General features: G+C 42.0%; 1 protein-coding gene across 3 annotated transcripts in view; it reads left to right on the top strand.

The window, feature by feature from the left end:
* LOC103269691 (myb/SANT-like DNA-binding domain-containing protein 3) overlaps positions 1-22,583 on the top strand; it is a 145,327-nt gene that overhangs the window by 20,695 nt on the left and 102,049 nt on the right. The window contains exon 2 of one of the 3 annotated variants that reach the window (XM_008067253.2): positions 129-807. The exons of the other annotated variants lie outside the window; for them this stretch is intronic. Within the exon in view, the coding sequence (XP_008065444.1) occupies positions 129-538 (410 nt within the window). The 3' untranslated portion in view covers positions 539-807. Of the gene's footprint in view, positions 1-128; positions 808-22,583 lie in introns of those variants that run through there. 3 annotated transcript variants of the gene reach the window in all.

Genomic DNA, 22,583 nt, shown 5'->3' with positions numbered 1-22,583 from the left:
CATGAAGGCCAAAGCAGACACTATTTTAGATAACATCCTATAATGAGAGACCCTGTCATTTGAAATAGGATTGATTTTTTTCTCTGCCTGTAAAATCTTTGAACATGTTTTCTGCTACTGTTTTTCAGAATCATTTGCTGTTTCAAATAGAGAACTGTGCGATGATGAGAAAGAGTTCATACATTTTCCAGTATGTGAGGGGACCTCTCAACCTGAACCCTCGTGTTCAGCTGTCAGAATTACAGCCAATAAAAACTACAGGAGCAAAACCTCTCAGGAAGGTGCTTTAAAAAAGATGCATGAGGAAGAACACCATCAACAAATGTCCATCTTACAACTGCAACTGATACAAATGAATGAGGTGCATGTGGCCAAAATCCAGCAGATAGAGCGAGAGTGTGAGATGGCAGAGGAGGAACACAGGATAAAAATGGAAGTTCTCAATAAAAAGAAGATGTATTGGGAAAGAAAACTACAAACTTTTACCAAGGAATGGCCTGTTTCCTCATTTAACCGGCCCTTTCCCAATTCACCCTAAGACTTTGGGGGTGGCTCTCTTGTAATTAATCTGTGTTGGCAAAGAAAGTCTGGAACATGAATTTGCGGTCAGTAATCTGTAACAGAGCTACAACTAGGAAAATTAGAGTGGTAGTAGTCACTTATTTAAGAATACATTCAGGTAAACAGCTGCACCCTATGTATCCCTTACGTGGCAAAGAAGCTGTTATATAGTCTTCTGAAAATTATCACTATGAGTGCTATAATTCTGAATGTAATGTCTCTTAATTAGAATTCATACAAGAACCATGTGTGAGTGTTGTTGTTGTATTTTTTAAAATCAAATTTAAGTGTGACTAAAAAGGAGTGTGGCCCTTTTTTTTTTGCTTTGCTTTGTTTTGTTTTAAAACAAACTGCAGAACTTTCCTATCCAAATGAATGCTCTCCCATTGAAAGTGGTTCTCCTGGGAGGCCACATGTTTCTCCAGTGTAAAGCTGTTGCTCAGAACTTGCTAGAGGCCTTTAGGCAATCTCCATGAGAGCTGCAGCACTCTTCATTTTTTCAGTTCATCTCCCGAGTGTGGAATTTCTGTTTTTAAATGGCCCAACACTTAGAAGGATATTTTCTAATGTGGCTCATAAACTGCCTTTTAAGACTTTCCCCCAAGGGAGTCCCAAATAATGTCTCCAATGCCGGAAGCTTTGTTGGAACTAAGGATATAACTACTTGGAGGGAGAAATGTTCATTTTGGTTTTTACACTGTTTTGTTGTTTTATTACCAAAACAAACAAACAAACAAACAAACTTGCAATCTTATAGCCACAGTGTATGTTTTTTAAAGGTGCTGCCTTCCCTCTGTAGTTTCCTCCCAGCTTTGTACTATTGTGTTAATGGTTGCCCTTGTTTTTAATCTTTAGCCACCTAAGGAAAGGCCCTTCCCTTACCATGCTTATGGTGCTAGCCAATAGTAATGCTTTGTAGTTGGCATTACATTGTTAGCATTGGGCTTTCTAAGAATCCATTACCAATGTATTTGGAAATAGGGATTGATAAATGGATGTTCTAATTGAGCTGTGATATAGCTTGTCCTATAGCCTAGTGTTAAAAACAGCCCTGGGAGTTGGGGACAGCCATAGCTGCAAAAGTAGACGAAGCAAAGTGACAACTGAGTGCCAGGACAGATCAGCAATGTCTGAGAATGAGATTTCAAGGCATGTGGTAGGGAAAGAGGAATGAATATATATGGCAGAGTCTTAAGAGAGTATAGGACTGGGAGTCAGGGCCTGAACTAAGCTTGGCTCTGCCTCAAGTTGGCGTGTGACCTCTGGTAACTTTTTAATCCTTAACATGATGTTTCCTGTCCATAAAACAAAGGAGTTGGCCTAGATCATGTTCAGCATCTGCTACAACTCCTTGGCTATGGTGTGGTCTGTATAATCTTGGATGGGTACTGCCTACGTATTTGTCTGGAGGGCATGGGTCAACAGGGAGAAATTGTTTATTGCAGTGGCTAAGCTTCTCTCCTCATAATTTTAGAATTTGGGTCCTGGGGACTGTATGTTCAGTAAGGTACACATATACTTGCTATTTATGCTCTGTATAAAACTTAAATGGATATGAATTTATACACTGAATTGTATTTTAAGTCTCTCAGAGGAACCGGCTATTTGAAGGAACTCTGAAGACTAATCTTTGAAAGGAAGGATCCTTTTGTCAGGATCTGAGTTCTTAATTTAGTTTTTACTTAATGGACCCTTTAGAAAATAAAGCATCTGTCTGGGTATGGTGGTTCCTGCCTGTAATCCTAGCACTTTGGGAGGCTGAGGCAAGAGGATTGCTTGAACCCAGGAGTTCAAGGTCAATCTGGGCAACACAGTGAGACCTTGTCCCTACAAAAAATTAAAAAATTATCCAGACGTGGTGGCATATACCGTAGTCCACCTATTCAGGAGGCTAAGATGGAAGAATTGCTTGAACCCAGGAAATTGAGGATGCAGTAAGCTGAGATTGTGCCACTGCACTCCAGCCTGAGCAACAGAGTGAGACCCTGTCTCAAAAGGAAAGGGAAAAAAATAGAAGGGTGAAGCATCTGAATAAAGTACCAAGCTTCAGTGGTTTGTGGAAGACCGAATTTGGTACTTCATGCTTTCCTGTCCCTTCAGGATTAGGACAAGGAACAGCAAGCCCAAAACATGCATCTGAACAGAGAAAAGATTGCCTTAGCTTCACCTATTGACCTAAAAATCTCATTAATATGCAGATTCTGAAGTTGGGACTGAGAATCTGTATTTCCTGTGAGCTCCCAGTTTGTGCCAGTTCTGCTTGTCTCATCACCACACTTGTGAATAGCAAGGTTTTAGAGGACCTTATGGAGTTTTTATTTATTGTTCTCAAAATCTTGGGTAGGTATATCTTTGTGTACGAGTACAGTGGTGCTAGATATTATTCTGTCTCTCAGAACTTATGACTTAAGCACACAAACAACGATGTGGAACAACAAAAAAATGCTCACACACAGTATATTTTAATGGAATCATAAAAGCATTGAACTAATTCCTAACTGAACAAATAAAGGATAATTAAACCAGCAGCCTAAAGCACCTTGCTCTACTGTTAATGGTATTTATGAGTTTATAACTTGTTTCCAACCTTGGCTATGTATTAGAAAACAGTATTTTATAAATAATTAGTCCCACTGGGTCCCACTTCCAGAGGATTCTGATTCAATTGACCCAGGTTGGGGCCTTGTCCTCTGTATTTTTCAGAAGCTTTATAGGGGATTATGATGCGTAATTGGGATCGACCACTGATGGAGAGTTCACAAATATGTCTCACTTGATTCTTCATCCTGTGAGGCTATGCAGATGTAAGGAAATGATGCTCAGAGAAGAACCACCTGGTGTGAAGCCCGAAGATAGTGAATGGCAAAGCAGAACCTCAGCCCCAGGTTTCTTGACTCCGCAATATATAGCCCAAACTGCCAGCCCTTGCCCCATTCCTCGTGAAGCTCTATCATGGATTTGTTTTATCCTGAGAACCAGATTATGTTACACGGTACTTGTAATATCTGTTCACAAACAAGTACATCTCAATTCATTTCACTTCTGAGCAGTTTCTTACCTGAGGTAGAAATGCAATAAATGTTTCTTGTGGGTGTTGTAGACAGGTAAATATAAGACATGGTTCACCATTCCCTACCCTGCCACATTATGGACACAGCCCAGTAAGGGAAATAGGGCTTGTACACAGCTACCATGCACTTGTTCAGCACACATCTTCAAATGCACTTGTAACTCAGAGCAGAGAGCTAAGAAGCTTGAAAGAAGGTCTCTCGGAAGAGACGGCATTTGAACTGAGTCTTTTGAGTTGGCATTTTGGCAGGTAGAGATTCGGAAAGCAGAGGAACTTTTGGGAGGCAGTGAAAGCATGGGGAATTTCCAAATTAGGCAGTAACGTGATCAGAGCTGTGCTCCAGAAAGAAGAGTGGAAGATGGAAATGAATGGAGAGAAGATTGGAGCCAGGATACCAGGTAGGAGGGTTCGGCCCTGGTTAGGATGAGATGATGGGAGGACCCAGAGGAGGCTGTCGTAAAAACAAAAGACACCAATGTGGAGGGCATTGTCTAAGTGGAATCAACAAGGCTTGGTAGTGGATCGTGTTTGCTGGAGGAGGAGTGGGATTTTAAAGCTCTATACCTGCCGGGCTCGGTGGCTCAGCCTGTGATCCCGCGCCTTTGGGAGGCTGAGGTGAGTGGATTGCCTGAGCCCGCGGGTTCGAGACCCGCCTGGGCAGCGAGACCTCATCTCTACAATAAATCAAAAAATCAGCCGGGCGTGGTAGCACATGATCAGCCGGGCGTGGTAGCACATGCCTGTAATTCCGGCTACTCGGAAGGCTGAGGCGGAAGGATCGCCGGAGTCCAGCAGGTCAAGGCTGCGGTGGCCAGGAGCGACCACTGCACTCCAGTCTGGGTGACCGAGTGAGACTCCAACTCAAAAAAAAAAAAGCTCTGTACCTTGTAGCTGAGAGAATGATTGAGATAAAGGAAGAAAGGATGTACTTCTGGCTCCAGTCTGTCCTGAGAGAAGCCTGGACACAAGCCAGTACTACCACCTCCCTCTCAGCCTCAAACACCAGTACCTCCACACGTACCCTCTATGGCTGCCATGTCTTTGCCCTGACTTTTGCCCCTTCAGCTGCCTGTGCTACCACTTCCACCTGTTCATCTATTATTTTAGCCCTGCCCTGCTGAGTTCTTGGTCACCCAGTCATCTGGTGTCGCCTCTGTCATCAGTACTCCCATTGCAGCAGGTGGGATGTCACCTGCCATGTCTTGAATTGGCTTTGCACTAGAAAGATCAGAAAAGGTTCTTTCCCTTGAGCTCCAATTTTTCTCTAGTCAGTTGGCATCTACAATTAAAAAAAAAAAAAGTCGCACAGAGGAGCACTGACTGAGAGAGGCTGTTAAATCCACATGTATGGTTTTCATGGCCCCTTTATAAAATTGAAACATGGAATCCTGCCTTGTTATGCACCAAAAGCTTTGGAAATGTTTTAGGATTTCAGCAAGGAGAATACTAAAATTCAGTTTTGTTTTGTTTTGAAGAGACTAGAAGTGCAAAGGAAGAGAGGTGTCATGGTGGGAGGGTATATTTGAGTTGTCAACAGCCTTTGCGGTGTCAGGTCAATTACATCAGCACTTGGTCTCGACCAGAGGAAAGAAATGATTCTGCCTCCTGGGAATGTCAGAAGGACCTGATAATTACATTTGGCAAAGCCATGAGGAGTGACTCTATAATGTCATTGCTAAGAATTACCCTTCTAGTAGCATCTCTGGATGTCTGAGCTTTTCAAATGAATGGCACTTTTCTGCTGTGGCCTTCCTTTCTGTTGGACCAATTCCCAGCTAGTCCTCTTGTTCTTCCTCGCCCTTGCTTTGGTATCAGTTCATGTTTTCCCTTCTGTCATCTTTCTTCCCAGCACTGTTGTTCCACCTCCTCCTTCTGCACTCACAACAGCTTCCACTCTCCCGTTAAGAGGTGCAAGGAAGCATGTAAGAATGTGAGGAAGGTGAATGCTTGCCAAACAACAGCATATTCAATATCTGGTATCAACAAGGTAAACTAGCCTTAGACTAGCTTGACCGCTGATGACTTGTTTCCATGCTGCATCTGCTATTTTTGTGTTGGTGGGACTAAGAAGTCATGGAAAAGGTCATCAGTGAACCATGACTACAACAAATTTTCCTAATTGTGCCATATATTATGCACTTCAACACAATACTAATCTCTGTCTCAGTTTCTCCATTTGTGAAAGTGGTGTAATACTTATCTACCTCCCTAGAATGTTGTGAAGATTAGTTTGTGTTTTACCAGCACTTTTAAAATAAAGTATAATGTAAAGCATTTTAATATTATTGTTGTCTTTGGGATATGGCTGCCCTCCGTAGAAATGCAGCCCTGTAGGGGAAGTACCAAGATGTACCATGGTTTAGGAACACCCAGTATATAAAACTTCCATAACAAATACAGGAGTGATTATTTTCTTTATGAAAAATTTCGACATGGCATTTCTTTAAATAGCTCTTTGATGCATTTAGAATGAGATTCAATTTATAGAAGTGTGATTTATGCAAGATTAAAAAAAAACTATTGAACCTTTATTATCCAGTATAATTGTTGAGTTTGCAAGCTGATTATTAGCCTAACAGTGCAGTTTATCATCATTAGGTGGAAAGTTTCTGTTTCTACATTAACCAGATACCCAGATTGTATATGAAGGTTCTCTCACTGTTGGCACTGATTGGAATGGACAGAATGGTGCTCTCATTACTTCTGAATGAGAGGATTTGAAGCTCTAGTTCCACTTATAAAATACCCTTACAGCACAGCCACTTTTTGGGGAAAAGACTAACCATGCATGTTCACTAAAGAGCTGAGGGTGGGGTGCAAGGGGGTCTCTGTCCATAAATATGGATTCCTTAACTTTTGGCAACCGCTAAGAGATTTAATTAGGTTCTGGTCTGAGTTTTCTTTTCTAAGGGGTTGTTGGGGGAAAAAAATTCCAAATCCTGTTATTTAAGAGATTTTTTTTTTTAAATCAAAAGAATATTTGCTATACTGGAAATACTCTAAGTAGTAGTGGAAGATAAGGCTTCAGTTCCTTTTCTGTCCCATCATCATGTTCAACTTTCAGCATAACCAAGAAAGATTCATGCTGGCGCTCTGCTGGTGAGGTGCATGTGGATCTAGATTCTTATCCATGAGTCTCCAAAGAGTTTCTTAGAATGGGCTGGTATTAGACTTTCTGCAGGATTGGAAGGCACTGAGTGACTTGTCACTCAGCCATTGAGAAGTGTGGGGAGAAACTGGGGCAGGTCTGCTCTTATGTGATCACTCTGAGTCCCAGACTGAAGTGACAGGAGCTATCCAGGGGAAGCTCTTCTCAGGACAGAAGTACAAGAGGGCAAGCCCAACTAAAGAAGAACATTTTATGATTCAGTGTTATATTTGCTGAGTCAAGGACAGGGAAGCAGATTCCTCCTAAGAAAGTGAAGGGAGGAGGAACAATATCACAAAATCATAAGTATGAAGAGAACTAGTGGGATACCAAGGAGTTGAAATTACAAATCAAGGGACAGGGAACCAAATGCATCCCTGTTCATCAACTTCTACTGAGACACTTCTACCCTACTTATTTCCATGCTCTCATTTTTTTTTTCTTTTGGTGGAGGAGGCTTTAAAATGGTGGTAATAACAGAATATCCTTCACAGGGTTGTTTGATTAAATGAGTAATATATGTAGTTAGAATAGTGTGTGGTCCATAGTAAACACTATAAATTTTAGCCATTATTTTTTTCTCAAAATCATATGGCTTCTACATGGGGATGGAGAGGCTTGAACCCAAGTGGTTTGACTCTAAAGAATCAACAATAGCTGGGCTCGGTGGCTTAGCCTGTAATCCCGCGCCTTTTGGAGGCTGAGGTGAGTGGATTGCCTGAGTCCGCGGGTTTGAGACCTGCCTGGGCAACTTGGCAAGACCTCATCTCTACAATAAATCAAAAACTAGCCGGGTGTGGTAGTGCACGCCTGTAGTTCCAGCTACTTGGAAGGCTGAGGCGGAAGGATCGCCGGAGCCCAGCAGGTCGAGGCTGCGGTGGCCGAGAGCAGCCACTGCACTCCAGTCTGGGCGACAGAGTGAGACTCCAACTCAAAAAAAAAGAATCAACAATACACAGCCTTTGTATTCAGGGTCTGAGTTCAAATCTTAGCTTTGCAAAGAATATGACTTTCTGAATAATAGACCATTATCTGGAAAATACCCACTTTTTATGACTGCTATGATTACATGAGAATACAAATATGGAAGAGCTTTGTAAACTGTAAATTTTTTTTTTCGAGTTAGAGTCTAACTCTGTCACTCAGACTGGAGTGCAGTGGCACTGCAGCCTCAACCTGCTGGGCTCCAGCAATCCTTCCACCTCAGTCTTCCAAGTAGCTGGAACTACAGGCACACGCTACCACGCCTGGCTAATTTTTGATTTATTGTAGAGATGAGGTCTTGCCAAGTTGCCCAGGTGGGTCTCGAACCCGTGGGCTCAGGCAATCCACTCACCTCAGCCTTCCAAAGTGCTGGGATTACAGGCTGAGCCACTGAGCCCGGCTTGTAAACTGTAAAATTAAAACCCCCCCCAAAAAGAAAAAAATCCCTAACCACCTCTTCTGATCTTTTGTGTCACAACAAGACTACCTCTTGTCCCAAACAAAAACCCATCTTAATTTCTCCTTCCAGCCTCCCCACTCTGTGAGCCTCCCTGAGCCCAGTCATCAGTCTCAGTTTCAAAGCCAGGCTCTGTGAAATTACTTCTGTAATCCCTCTACCTAGAGTGTGCTCAGCCTGTCTACAATACCTTCCTATAGCCTGTGCTACTGAAATGTTATCTATTCTTCAAGGTCAAGTGAACACTAGGACTTACTCCTGGAATCTGGGCTCTGGTCCCAGCTTTATGGGCAACTCATCATGTGATTGGGCAAGTTACTAGGTCTCTATGGATATTCTTTTCCCTTATTTTAAAAATAAGGATGTTGGAGAAGACGATCTCTAAATTCCCTTCTCATGTTCTAATTAGTCTAATTCTAAAGTTAAACTATCTTTTTCAATTCACTGCATGTAACCCAAGTTTTCTTTTTTTTTTTTGAGTTGGAGTCTTACTCTGTCACCCAGACTGGAGTGCAGTGGCCGCTCCCAGCCACCGCAGCCTCGACCTGCTGGGCTCCAGCGATCCTTCCGCCTCAGCCTTCCAAGTAGCTGGAACTACAGGCGCGTGCTACCACACCCGGCTAATTTTTTGATTTATTGTAGAAATGAGGTCTCACCAGGTTGCCCAGGCGGGTCTCGAACCTGCGAGCTCAGGCAATCCGCTCACCTCAGCCTCCCAAGGCACGGGATTACGGGCTGAGCCACCGAGCCCGGCTAACCCAAGTTTTCAATTTAGCATTCTCCTTAAAAGATAATGTGTACATAAATTCAAGTACTGCATGCAAGTGGATCAGCCCCAAGGTTGAAAGCATCATTTGTGAATGTTATTGATATTAGGATAATGATTGTACTTAAACTGTTTATAACATAATGTAAATATAGGCAATACAAGAATTTCTTTACAATAGGAACAAAAGGGTTGTTGCCTCTCCAGAAGTAATTTTCCCAACAAAATGTAATTGACTGCTGTTTAACTATTTGAGATTGCCCAGTTCTATAGATTATATGATTCTTCTGTTTTACAAATTTCCTTTTAAATTTTAGGTTATGTTTCACCACAATAAAAAAGAAAAAGAAATAGATATCACATATCTAATAAATAGCTTAACTAGATTTAGATCCTAAATTGGTAAGCTTTGATTGGTCTATTTATGGCATGGGAGAAAATAGGTACTCTGATTGGCTGGTTATGTTCATCAAAGCTCTGCCAGGAGACTGAGTAGCTGGAAGAAACAAAGAGAAGCAGAGAGAAGAGCTAAGTGTGGCTAAAGTTGCCAGAAATAGCAGAGGTGGCAACCCCAATTCTGTCTGGCAGCAAGCTGAGAACCAGTGGCCAAGGCAATAAAGAGGTCACCTATCAGTCTTTCCATTTAGATTAGTGTTTCTCAAACATTAATGTGCATAGGACTCACCCGATCATTTATTAAAACCGCATATTTTGATTAAGTCAGTCTGGGGTGGGGCCAGATTTTGCAGCCCTAACAAGCTCCCAGGTGGTGGTGTTGTTACTGGTCCAGGGACTAAACATAGCAAAGATTTGGATCAGAGTGACTTTCTCCAAGGTTCTTCTCTAAGTGTAGTTTTCAGATTACTTGCACTAGAGTATCTGGGGTGCTTTCACAAAGCAAATTCAGAGCTCTATCCCAGACCTACTTCTGAATTAGGATCTCTGGGGGTGGAATTGGAATGTACACTTGTAATAAGCTTCCCAGTTGCTTGTTATGTATAATGGCATTTGAGAACTACTGCTAACAGGACATCATCCTGTCATGATAATTAAAATCACTTCACTTGCATACACATTTCCAGTTTACAAAGACTTTTCACATCCTGTTTCTCCTGTACCTGTACAGCAGGCTGGTAAAGCTGATATCATTAAGCCCTGCTTTGCAAATGAGGAAACTGGTATCTCTAGTCGTTAAGTGCTGGACTCAAGTCTTTCTGACTCCCAGGAAAACCTTCTTTTTATTATTTTGTGGTTCGCTCTCCCACTTTACCATATCTTTAGTTATACTCCTACACAAATTAGAAGTTCTTTTATGTCTTATAAGCTTTGCAGAGCAATTTTCTTGCTATGATGCTTTTAAAGATTTCAATCTAATTTAGCACATTAAGTAGCACAGTTTGTGCTCATAAGCATAAAGCCATCCAGGGTCATGGCAAAAAAATAGTGCTTGGTGAAGTAATTAAAACATAGACAGCATTGAGTTTTTAAAAAAAATCTTTCGTAACCCTCCAACTAGATTTACCAATTGTTAATGGTTTGTTTTCCTCTTTCTTTCAGCCATTGGAAAGTTGCAGATATTATGATGCTTCACCCCTAAATATTTCAGCATGTATGCACTAAGAATAAGAACATTTTCCAGGTTACTTAATTCTCATTATCACACCTAAGAAAATTAACATTAATTCAATATCATCTAATATATAGCCTACATTCAAATTTCTCCAGTTATCTTAATATCTTTTATTGCTGTTTATTTTCTCAGATCCAATTAAGGTTTATTGCATTTGGTTGTTTTATCTCTTTAGCTGAAATAATCTAGAACAAATCCCTCTCCTCACTTTTTTGTTTTTCATGACATTAAATTTCTTTTCAAGTCCAGGCCTTGTAAAGTGCCCCACATTCAGGATTTATTTGATTACTTCCTTGTGATTAGATTTAGGTTAGACTTTTTTGGCAAGAATATCCCGTAAAATCAGCCGGGCGTGGTAGCACACGCCTGTAATTCCGGCTACTTGGAAGGCTGAGGTGGAAGGATCGCTGGAGCCCAGCAGGTCGAGGTTGCGGTGGCCGGGAGCGGCCACTGCACTCCAGTCTGGGCGACGGAGTGAGACTCCAACTCAAAAAAAAAAAAAAAAAAATCCCGTAAATAAACATCATGTACCTCTAATTACCTTACTTCAGAAGGCATAGTGTGGCAAATTATCCCACTACTCATGATGCTAAATTTGATCATCTGGTAAAGACAGTAGCTGCCAGATATCTCCATTATAAAGTTTCTTTCTTTCTCTCATAGCTAATAAGTTTCCTGTAAAGTAATTCTTTAAGGCTCTGAATATTCTGTTCCCTTTATAACTTTTTACTCAATGGTTTTAGCATCCATTGACGGTTTTTACCTAAATCACTAAGGATTGAAAAATGGTGATAACTTATAAGTGGACCCTGAACATTTACCATAATACTATAGGAAAGGGATTGGCAGTAGCTGGAAACTGCTTGGGTGGAGGGGTAGGGGGGCCACATAACATTGACAAGGGTACCTGATCTCAAACCAGGCAAAGTGGTGACCAAAGGTAGGTTCAAACTTTATCTATACTGTGACCACTTATATACCTAATCCTGAATTGTACCCCAACTTTTAAAATACAATACATTTTAAAAGTAAAGAAAAATGGTGATCAAATTAGTCTTGACTATCTGTCAGCACTCATGGAAAGAAGGTGTGCTGGGCCTGAGAAAATTTGAATTTAGGTCACCTCAAGTCATGCTTGCTAGTCAGAAAGCAAAGGCTATATTTTGCCCCAGGTTTCTTAAGAGGCTACTTCTATTAGAACTCCTTTGCTTTTGGGATAGGGAGTACAAGGGGTAGTTTTTTCCCCTGTGCCAAGGGATGCCTACCTGAGAGAAAAGGCTTCTATCTTCTTTCTCCTAAGCATCCTGGCTCCAGGTTGCCTCTCCGGTGTCTGCCTCTGGTACTATCAATCTCTCCTAGGTTCTGCTGGGGGAAATCATAAACTTTTGCTCCCATTATCATCAATGACCGCTTCAATTTTTTTCCACCCTTTTCAAATCTGACCCAAAATTTCTATGTAGCAAGGACTTGGGCAACAATCTCGTTGGAAGGGAGGGACTAGGGTACTTGTCATGAAGTGGTTATCTAGACTGTATTTATAGACTAGTTTTTTAAAAAGTAACATGTTATATAAGATTGAGAAAATGCAGTTCTGGCACTGTGGCTCATGCCTGTAATCCCAACACTTTGGGAGGCTAAGGCAAGAGGATTGCCTGAGCACAGGAATTTGAGACCAGCCTGGACAACATGGGGAGACTTCATCTCTACAATAAAATAAAAAAAATAGCTGAGTATCGTGGCACATGTCTGTAGTTCCAGCTACTTGGCAAGTTGAGGTGAAAGGATCACCTAAGCCCAGGAGGTCAAGGCCACTACACTGCAGCCTGGGCAACAGAATGATACTCTGACTCAAAAAAAAAAAAAAAAAAAAAAGGTCGAGAAAATGCAATTGCCCACATCAAAGATGGTGATGAAGACTGAGTTAGGAAGGCTAAGAGGGAGCTGAAGGACATAGTAGTGGGGCTAAAGCTCTTACTCTACCTTTTAATGTAGCCACAACCCCAACCCTTATTCCTGCTCCACCTTAACCCCTATTCTCTTCAGAAAACATAGAAGTCATGATCCAAGAATTTCCTCAGCAACTTAAAACCCTATCTACAAACCCCGTCAGTCCCCATTCTCTCTACCTTCCTTCTTGTTACAAAGAAGGAAGTGTCTTCTCTCAAAAGTCAGTCCTTCCAACTGGGCGTTGAATTTCACTCCTTCCTGTGTTCTCAAGAATCGTATACAACTGATTATCCTTTTTTCTGTGTTTCATATTCAGGTTTTCCCTTTCCCCCTTATTGGATCTTATCATCATAATTTAAATGTTTACATCTTAAAAGGTCTTCTCTAGCCAGGCATGGAGGCACATGTCTATAATCCCAGCTATTAGAAACGATGATGTGGGATGACTGTTTAAGCTCAGGAGTTCAGATTGGCACGGACAACATAGCAAGACCTTGTCTCTAAATAAATAAATAAATAAGTCCTTCCTTTACTCTCAGTCACTTCTAGCTTTGTTTCTCTTCTTTCCTTCACAGCTGAGTTGTTTAAGTGTTCTGTTTCCACTACCTACTTCTTATTCATGTCTCAATAAACTCTATTCTGGATTCTGCCCCTACCACTTTACCAAATGGTTCTTATTAAGATCACTGATGACTTTAAATGATTATATTCACTGACACTATTCAGTACTCATCCTGCTTGATCTCTTAGCTGCATTTGTCCAGCTAACAAGTGCTTCTTGAAACACTTGTTCTTTGATCACTGTGATGCTGTTCTTTACTGGTTTTCCTCCTAATTTTCTGACAGTTCTTTCACAATTCCCTTCATTGGAGTTCCTCAGCTTCAGCCTAGACCTTCTTCTCATCTCATTTTATAGTATCTCATTAAATCATCACACTTTCTTTCTTTCTTTTTTTTTTTTTTTTGAGTTGGAGTCTCACTCTGTCACCCAGACTGGAGTGCAGTGGCACACTTCTGGCCACCGCAGCCTTGACCCGCTGGGCTCTGGCGATCCTTCCATCTCAGCCTTCCGAGTAGCTGGAATTACAGGCACGCGCTACCACGCCCGGCTGATCATTTTGATTTATTGTAGAGATGAGGTCTTGCCAAGTTGCCTGGGCAGGTCTCGAACCTGCAGGCTCAGGCAATCCACTCACCTCAGCCACCGAAAGCGCTGGGATTACAGGCTGAGCCACCAAGCCCGGCCCGACTTCAATAATGCATCCTTTGATGCTGCCCGCATTTATATGCTCAGTATAAATCTCTCTTAGGAGCACCAGACTTATAAATCCAACTGCTACTGGACACCTCTGTCCAAGTGCCTCACTGGCCCTCAAACTCAGTGTGCCTAAAACTAAACTCATAATTTTTCTCCAAATCTCCTTTTTCTCTAGAGTTGGCTATTTTAGTAAATGCAACTGAATCGACAGATAACCCTTGTTTGACAATTTCTCTTCCTCACCTCCCACATCCAATTGCTCACCAAATTCTGTTAATCTTACCTCCTAAGTCTGTCTAATTCATTTGCTTTTTCCTGACTTTTCTTGTCCAAACCATCATCACTCACCAGAACCAATGCAACAGCCCTCTCATGGTTTTCCTACATACATTTGGCCTTTCCAATCCATTCTGTGCACTGCAGCCTAAGGGATTATTTTTTAACAGCTTTATTGAGATATAATTAACATAATTTCCAGTTCATCTATCTAACCAAATGCCCTTTTAAAAACACAAATCTGAGCCAGTCTCGGTGGCTCAGCCTGTAATCCTGTGCTTTGGGAGACTGAGGTGAGTCGATTGCCTGAGCCTGCGGGTTCGAGACCCGCCTGGGCAACTTGGCAAGACCTCATCTCTACAATAAATCAAAAAATTATCCAGGCGTGGTAGCGCGCGCCTGTAGTTCCAGCTACTTGGAAGGCTGAGGCGGAAGGATCGCTGGAGCCCAGCAGGTCGAGGCTGTGGTGGCCGGGAGCGGCCACTACACTCCAGACTAGGCGACAGAGTGAGATTCCAACTCAAAAACAACAACAACAAAAAAACAAACCACAAATCTGAACAGGTTATTCTCTTCTTATAATTTAAAAAATCAAGTCTGAATCCTTATTCTGGCTTAAAAGGCTCACTTGATCTGTCCCTTCTGACCTCAAGCTTCCTGAGATCAAGACCTCAGCTTCCTGAGGTCTTCAACTTCATTCTCTGTCATTCACTCTCCAGGCTTCATCCACAGCTGCCTTTTCTTTGTGTCTTGAACTTGCCATATTCTTTATTTTATTTTTACAAATTGAACTTTCTTCATAGAGTACTATTCCCTCTGTACCTTCTTCTAACTCTTTGTCAGTTTTCCAGCCTCAGCTTAAATATCACTTCTTTTGTGAAGTATTCCTTGCTACCCCCAACACTTGGTATAGCAGGCATCTGATGCTTTCACAGTCTTTTGCAAAATCCTTCACAACCGTAATTGACTGTTTAAAGTTTACAGTAGGCCAGGAACTGTGTCTTTCTTGTTCACCTTTGCATCCTCACTGCCTAACACAGTTGTCTGGCACATAATGGGCCATCTCTAGACACTGTTGGATGAATGTTTGGTGAATGGGGGTATTGTCACCATGATCCATGCCCTGCCCTGAACCCTGCTCTCATGGTTGTTGAAGTCATCACTACCAAAGTTGCCTTATGTCTTCTCACTATTGTTCTGTGCTGAGAGAAACATCTTCAGAAGGTGGCCTTGCTGTTTCACTTTTCAACTCCCATAATTTGGAAACCAGACTAAGTTGAACTGTATTGACACTGCTGCAAAACCCCCAGGCCATCAGATTTTTGAGAATAATTTTAAACTGGGAGCCAAGGGAAAAGAATTAAAGAAACTGTTGATTCAATTCAAGTTCACATGTACATATACAGATGAGTTGATATATACAGTAATGCATGCATGTATATGTGCATGTACCAACACAGGCCCAGCTGTCCCACTTCAATATGCATGCCTACACACTCTCACAGAGGCAACCTGATATATACTCATTCCTTACATATGTACGCAGGGTAAAATGACATATGCTTGGCACTTATGCATATGTACTGAGGCAAGCTGATACACTCATTACATATGTACACACAGGAAAATGACATATGGTCAATACATATGTATACATACAGAAGCAAGCTGACATACTTAAACACACACAGTGGTAAATTTATAATTTTTTCGTTCCACTGACTCACTCTAATTCCTCCAGGTACCTAACTCCTTGCTTTATCCTTCTTTCATGATTCTTAGCTAAGTGGATGCCATTCTCAAATTCCCAGACTTTTGGCTGTAACCTCTTGTCCTTCCCTTTGACCTACCTGGCTTTTTGTCACAACTTTTCCTTTCAGCAGCTTGGCTGTCCCTGTCAGTCACCAGACTGCCCCCCTGCAGTTCTCTCTGGTAGATAGCCAGCCCACATGAGGTCTTTTGACTGCTGATCTTAACCCTTTGGGTTTTGATTCAGCATATAGGCTTTGGAGGTCAATAGACCTGGTCCCAGCCCTGCTGCCCATTGACTGTGTAACCTTGGGCCAATTTTTTTTTTTTTTGAGTTGGGAGTCTCACTCTGTCGCCCAGATTGGAGTGCAGTGGCATGCTCCCAGCCACTGCAGCCTCAACCTGTTGGGCTCCGGCGATCCTTCCGCCTCAGCTTTCCAAGTAGCTGAAACTACAGGTGCACACTACCATGCCCGGCTAGTTTTTGATTTACTGTAGAGGTGATGTCTCGCCAAGTTGTCCGGGTGAGTCTCGAATCCGCGGGCTCAGACAATCCTCTCGCCTCGGCCTCCCAAAGTGCTGGGACTACAGGCTGAGCCACTGAGCCCGGCCGGGTCAATTTTTTAACTTCTCCAAACCAGAGTTTTCTCATCTATAAAATGAAGATAATAAGCACCTTCTCTGTTAGGTTTTTGGTAGTATTACATTAGATAATACATGTAGAGCTTTTGCTTAGGATTAAGTTCAGGTAATGGCAACCACTACTAACAGTAACTAATGTTTATCATGTGCTGGCTATGTCATAACTACTTTTAGCCAATTATTTATTGGGTAATTATGATGTACTAAGCATGGTTCTAAGCATTTTACACCTATGAACCCATTTTATTCTAACAACAACCCTATGAAGTAGATACAATATTTTATCTCTATGTTAGCAGACTATCAAATGGAGGCACCTAGAAGTTTAAGTAACTTGCCCAAGGTCATAGAGCTAGCAAGTGGCAAAGCTAAGATGCAAACCCAGATGGTTTGGTTCCAGAGCCTACACTCTTAATTACTATGCTGTATCTCCTACTTCCATTAACGTGTGACTGTCTTTGTCAGAGAAGCTGTTTCTTTGGTACTTTCCTTCATAAGCTAAAGCCCTTGGAGAAATTTTTAGATTGCAGCTGAAAATTTCCATTTGCTGAAAGATCAAGGAAAATCTTAATTCTGTATTCCAAGCAATGCCAAACAATTGAATGATACAAAGACCTGCAGGAAAAACCCAGAGATGCCTCCTTAGTCTTTCTACCCACTCACAGGGACTGTTTGGGTGAGAAGCCTTTCAAATTGACAATTACAGTGATGAAACCTGTTCTCCAAGCAGACTCAGGATATATTTCTGGATTCCCATAGCACTGTTGTTTGGATGTCTGCAACTCTTGCCTTCTTGGTTTCTGCCTGTGGTCTATGTAAATGAAGACTGTTAAGGGGAAATGGGTAAGAATAATAGGGCCTCCAAGTGGAGTCCTTACCAATGTAATCACAAGAAACCCCAACAAAATCTCCTGATACTCTTGCAGGCTGGTCAGGATGGCTCATGCATACTCTTTTGGTGGCTGCAGTCTTGATAATGCTACTCTTTGCTTCATCTTGTATCATCTTGATGATGATGCTTCTCCATTATCTCCTGCTAGTGCATGGTGGGGCTTTGGAATTAGAATAAACCAGGTGACTCCAACTTCCTACCTAGCTTTGTGACCTTGGATACTTAACCTCATTAGGCCTTTGTTTACTCATCTATAAAAATGAGATAATACCTACCAACAAGATGGATGGGAAGCTTATTGACAAAAAATACAAAGTGTCTGTCATTACCTGGCATGCAGTGGGTCTTCATTGTATTATGATTATTATTATCATGTCTCAATTCAACAGTTATTCTCTTCCACCATTATTCTTGAGTCTCCCCTACTAGATCATAAGCTCTAAAAGCAGCAGAGACTTTGTTTTGCTCACTCCTGTTTCTTTGTATCTAGAACAGTGCCTAAATCATAGTAGATGCTCAGTAAATATTTATTAAATAAATAAAGTTCTAAACAAGTTGACCTTGCTCTTTTTGGTTCTTACTATACTGGGTGGCATTAAGACTCTCGTACTAACAGACATTTGCTCATGGTGTTTCCTCTGCTTGGAACATGCCCTTATCATCTGGTTCTTACTACAAGCATCACTCTTCAGGAAAGCCTCTCTGACCTTCCCCTTCATAGTATGTGTTAACAATGTTGCAATTTTACTTTTATTTGTATAACTGTTTTTTTTTTTGAGTTGGAGTCTCACTCCGTGGCCCCAACTGGAGTGCAGTGGCATACTCCCAGCCACCGCAGCCTCCACCTGCTGGGCTCCGGTGATCCTTCAGCCTCAGGTTTCCAAGTAGCCAGAACTACAGGTGCCCACTACCATGCCCGGCTAATTTTTAAAAAATTTATTGTAGAGATGAGGTCTCGCCAAGTTTCCCAGGTGGGTCTCGAACCCGCGGGCTCAGGCAATCCACTCACCTCAGCCTCCCAAAGCGCAGGATTACAACCTAAACCACCGCGCCCGGCTTATATAACTGTTTAATAGTTGATTGTAAACTTCCTAGGACAGGGACCAGGTCTGCTGTATTTACTACTATATATATTCCCAGGCACTAGGAGCAGAGTAGACCTTCCATAACAATTTGCCAAACGAATAAATAATGTTATACACTCTCCATTAAAAAAAATACTCCTCACCCTAGAAAGTAGGGTCCAGTTTCTCAAATCGGAGCAGAGGTCAATTCCAGGCATTACCAGAGCTATACTATAAATCATCTCTTTCCCCTGTTTCTGGGTCAAGCATGTGACTTTCTCCTACTGGGGCCAATTTGTCAGTCCCAAAGTATCTCATTACTGTTTATCAGGACTTCATTATGCAGCTAGACCCTCCAGCAGGAGGTCAAGAAAAGCCAGGGTTTTGATGGGGCTGGGATTATGGAATGGGATTTGCCATTTACTCCTACCCTACTCTACTTATATTTCGTTACTTATCACACTGAGTTGTAATTGTTGATTTTCAGGTGACTCTTCCCCTCCCACACAGCCAGGGCAGGATCTCTTGCCCCCAGGCTAATGTTGTGGCTGGCATGCAGCGACTGCTCATGAGGATTTCTTGAAGGAATGCAATATTTTCCAATAGTGAAGCTTTGAGTACAGAAACCAACTCATAAGAGAGGTCCCTACCTCTGTTTCTTTTTTTTTTTAAACCAGAGCTAATGAATCTGGATGTTAATGTTAATCTGGATTGGGGTTAATTTGGATTGGAGTTTTTTTTTTTTTTTGGAGTCTCACTCTGTCGCCCCGACTGGAGTGCAGTGGCTACTCCCGGCCACTGCAGCCTCGACTTGCTGGGCTCCGGCGATCCTTCTGCCTCAGCCTTCCGAGTAGCCAGAATTACAGGCATGCGCTACCATGCCCAGCTGATTTTTAAAATTTTATTGTAGAGATGAGGTCTCGCCAAGTTGCCCAAGCAGGTCTCGAACCCGCGAGCTCAGGCAATCCACTCACCTCAGCCTCCCAAAGCACGGGATTATAGGCTGAGCCACTGAGCCTGGCTGGATTGGGGATTCTGTTACTTGGAACTGAAAACATTCTGATAGAGCATAACTAATGGTGTTTAGTTATAGGAGCTCTGTTAGATTGTTTACAAATATTCACTTCCTGTTCACTCCCTCTCACTTACCTTTGTAAGAGCAGACTTCCCTATCCCTTATTTTTGGGCTTGGCTATGAGACTGGTTTTAGCCAGGCGGATGTCAGCAGACATATACAAGCAGCAGTGTGAAAAGTGCTAGCATGGTTGGGCTGCCCCTTGTACCACTGCTATCTCCACGAAGAGTTTCTCCTGGGTAGCTGCTGTCCCTCAGCTGTGGTTCCAGAATGAATGCTGGTGGAGTGAACCAGAGTTAAACTGGCACACAGCAATCAAATCCAGCTGGATTTCCAGCCAGACCTGGCCTTGATCAACCAGCCAACTCCTAGAACTATGAGAAATAAGTGCTTATTGTGAAATGCTGCTGGGATTTTATGGTTGTTTGTAACAGAGCAACAGCTGACTGATCAAGGTTGGGTCAGGGGTTTCCAAACTTGGCAGTACATCTGAGTTATCTGAGAACTTTAAAACAAAGATACTGAGCATCACCCAGACTGTTTGGAGTGGTGTTTAGAAATCCACATTGTCTTTAAACTCTTTGGGTGGTTTTTATGTAGTGAGACCCACACCCTTTTGCTATATGATATTTTAGGTTCACCAGTATTAAGTCATGTCATGGGGTTGTATTAGAGCACCTCTAACATCCTTTTTCCTCTCTATGGTTGTATGATTGAAGTCAGAGAAATTCTGTTTCTGAAGTAAAGTCCTTTTCAATTTGAAAATTTTTGAGAAATCTGTGTTGGATTTTTCTTACTTAATTTGGAGAAAGATGCAGATGTTAATTAATTTATGATTTATGGCCCCAAGATTTTTGCTTTTTATTTAAGGGTTATCTCTTCTTAGTATTTCTACCTGGGTGATGTCAGCAGTGCGATGACAATTCAAGGCAGAATATGGGGCCTGGGAGAGCCAAGGCACAGGTCAGGAAAGAAGCAGGAAAAGGTCAAGTTTCGTAGAGAAACTACTGAGGGAGTGGTCTGAGAAGGAGCCTTCACTTGCGGCTTGGCAGTCAGGAACCTGGGATCATACTGGATTCAGGAAAGCCAGAAGTTCAGTTTTAGTTGTACCATTGCTATGCCACTAACAATTTAGAGATTTGAGGCAAAACTTAACAAAATGTTAAAAAGTGTGAATTTATTTCTGTAAAAAACAGGGGGAAAAATATAATCGAAAAGAAAATAGCTTTTTTTTTTTGAGTTGGAGTCTCACTCTGTCGCCCAGACTGGAATGCAGTGGCCGCTCCCAGTCACCGCAGCCTCAACCTGCTGGCCTCCGGCAATCCTTCCGCCTCAGCCTTCCAAGTAGCTGGAACTACAGGCGCGCGCTACCATGCCTGGCTAATTTTTGATTTATTGTAGAGATGAGGTCTCGCCAAGTCGCCCAGGCGGGTCTCAAACCCGTGGGCTCAGGCAATCCACTCACCTCAGTCTCCCAAAGGTGTGGGATTACAGGCTGAGCCACCGAGCCCGGCTGAAAATAGCTTTTAAAAATTATAACAACACATTTTTTTCATTGAAAAATTTCAGACTATACATAAAAATATAAAGGACAAGAACCTATCACTCATAAACACACCTTTCAGAGATAACCACTGGTAATATATTGCTGTATAGTCTTCTTGATTTTTTTCTATGAATGTGTACACATGTATATTTTAGAAAAAAATATGTTCTTATTACTAATCCATATCTTACTTTTTTCCATGTCAGTAAACACTAACCTAATCATCATCATTGTTAAAGCTGCATATTGCATATTACCCCACTGTACAAAGAGGTACTATAACTAGTTCCTACTGATGGACATTTAGGTTATAAAGACTGTAATGAACATCCTTATGTATATGTTTTTGTGTGCTTGTCCAATTATTTCTTTAGAAAATAGTTTATTTAATAATAAATAATAACTTAATTGCAGTAAGGGGGATTGCTAGATTAAAGGGTAAACACATTTTAAAGGTTTTTGATACTTAGTCAAATTACCCTCCTAAAATGTCTAACTTACTAATCCTCGATTTGTCAGTTCTTTTAACTATTGTCAATCATCCAAAGGGATGAACTTTTTGTGAATAAGGAGTTAAGCTTCCTATTTTTCTATTATTTCAACTCAACTTTTCCTTCTTGATATGTTATTATGAGGTGTATTGTCTCATATTTACTTTGAAGATATTTTTCCTAATGTGGCTTTGCTTGTGATGGTTTTTTACACATTTCTTAATTCTGTAAGTCAAATTGATCTGCTTTTCAATGAGATTTAAGAATTCCTTTTGAAGTGGGAGGCAGCAACAGAATGAAAATGGCAGAGGACTTTTGAACAATTCAGTCCATGATCTTACTACCTATGCTTGGGTATTATCACCTAGCGAGATATGGCAGGGAGAGCACTGGACGGGGAGTCAGATCACTTTACCTCTCTGGGTCCCAACTTCCTCATCTGTAGCATGGAGGTAAGAATGAAAACCCTGTAGGGCTGTAAAAAAAGAACTGGAGAGAATGCACGTGCAGAGCTTTCTCCAAGCCTTGTATATAGCAAATCCTCTCTAAATCTCAGCTATTATTAGGGGGAAAGGGCAATACAGTCTTTTAAAAACTATTTTCAATTCAGCTGGTGTATATGAGTATGGGGAAATGGGGTGGGAGGCGGGTGAGAATCCTAGAAATTTAGCCATTCACCCAACATCTCTGAGAACTACATAGCTGGAGTCAGAACTTGGGTTCCAATCTTGGTCCTGCCTATTGCTTGGCATGTGACCTTGGACAAGTCACCTTTACTTCTCCGCGGCTGTTTCTTCACTTAGAAAACAGACATACCATAGACCACCTGCCCTTCTTTCCCAGCCATGCTGCCGGGCGAAGGTAAGGCTTTCAAAACGCTCACAAAAGGCGGCAAAAATGTCTGTTACGGCAATGCTCACGGGGCATCCTCGGCGCCGCGCAGTCCGAGGCGGCCGGACGGAGGGGCGGCCGCGACCCCGGCCTGGCTCCCGCCCGGCCGCAGGAACAATAGCTCCCCTGGAGGCGG

Source organism: Carlito syrichta, unplaced genomic scaffold (assembly GCF_000164805.1).
Source record: "Carlito syrichta isolate Samal-C Ts95f unplaced genomic scaffold, Tarsius_syrichta-2.0.1 Scaffold309451, whole genome shotgun sequence".
NCBI lineage: Eukaryota > Metazoa > Chordata > Mammalia > Primates > Tarsiidae > Carlito > Carlito syrichta.
Note: the sequence above shows the minus strand (reverse complement) of the source record. Positions and strands in the feature narration are given on the sequence as shown.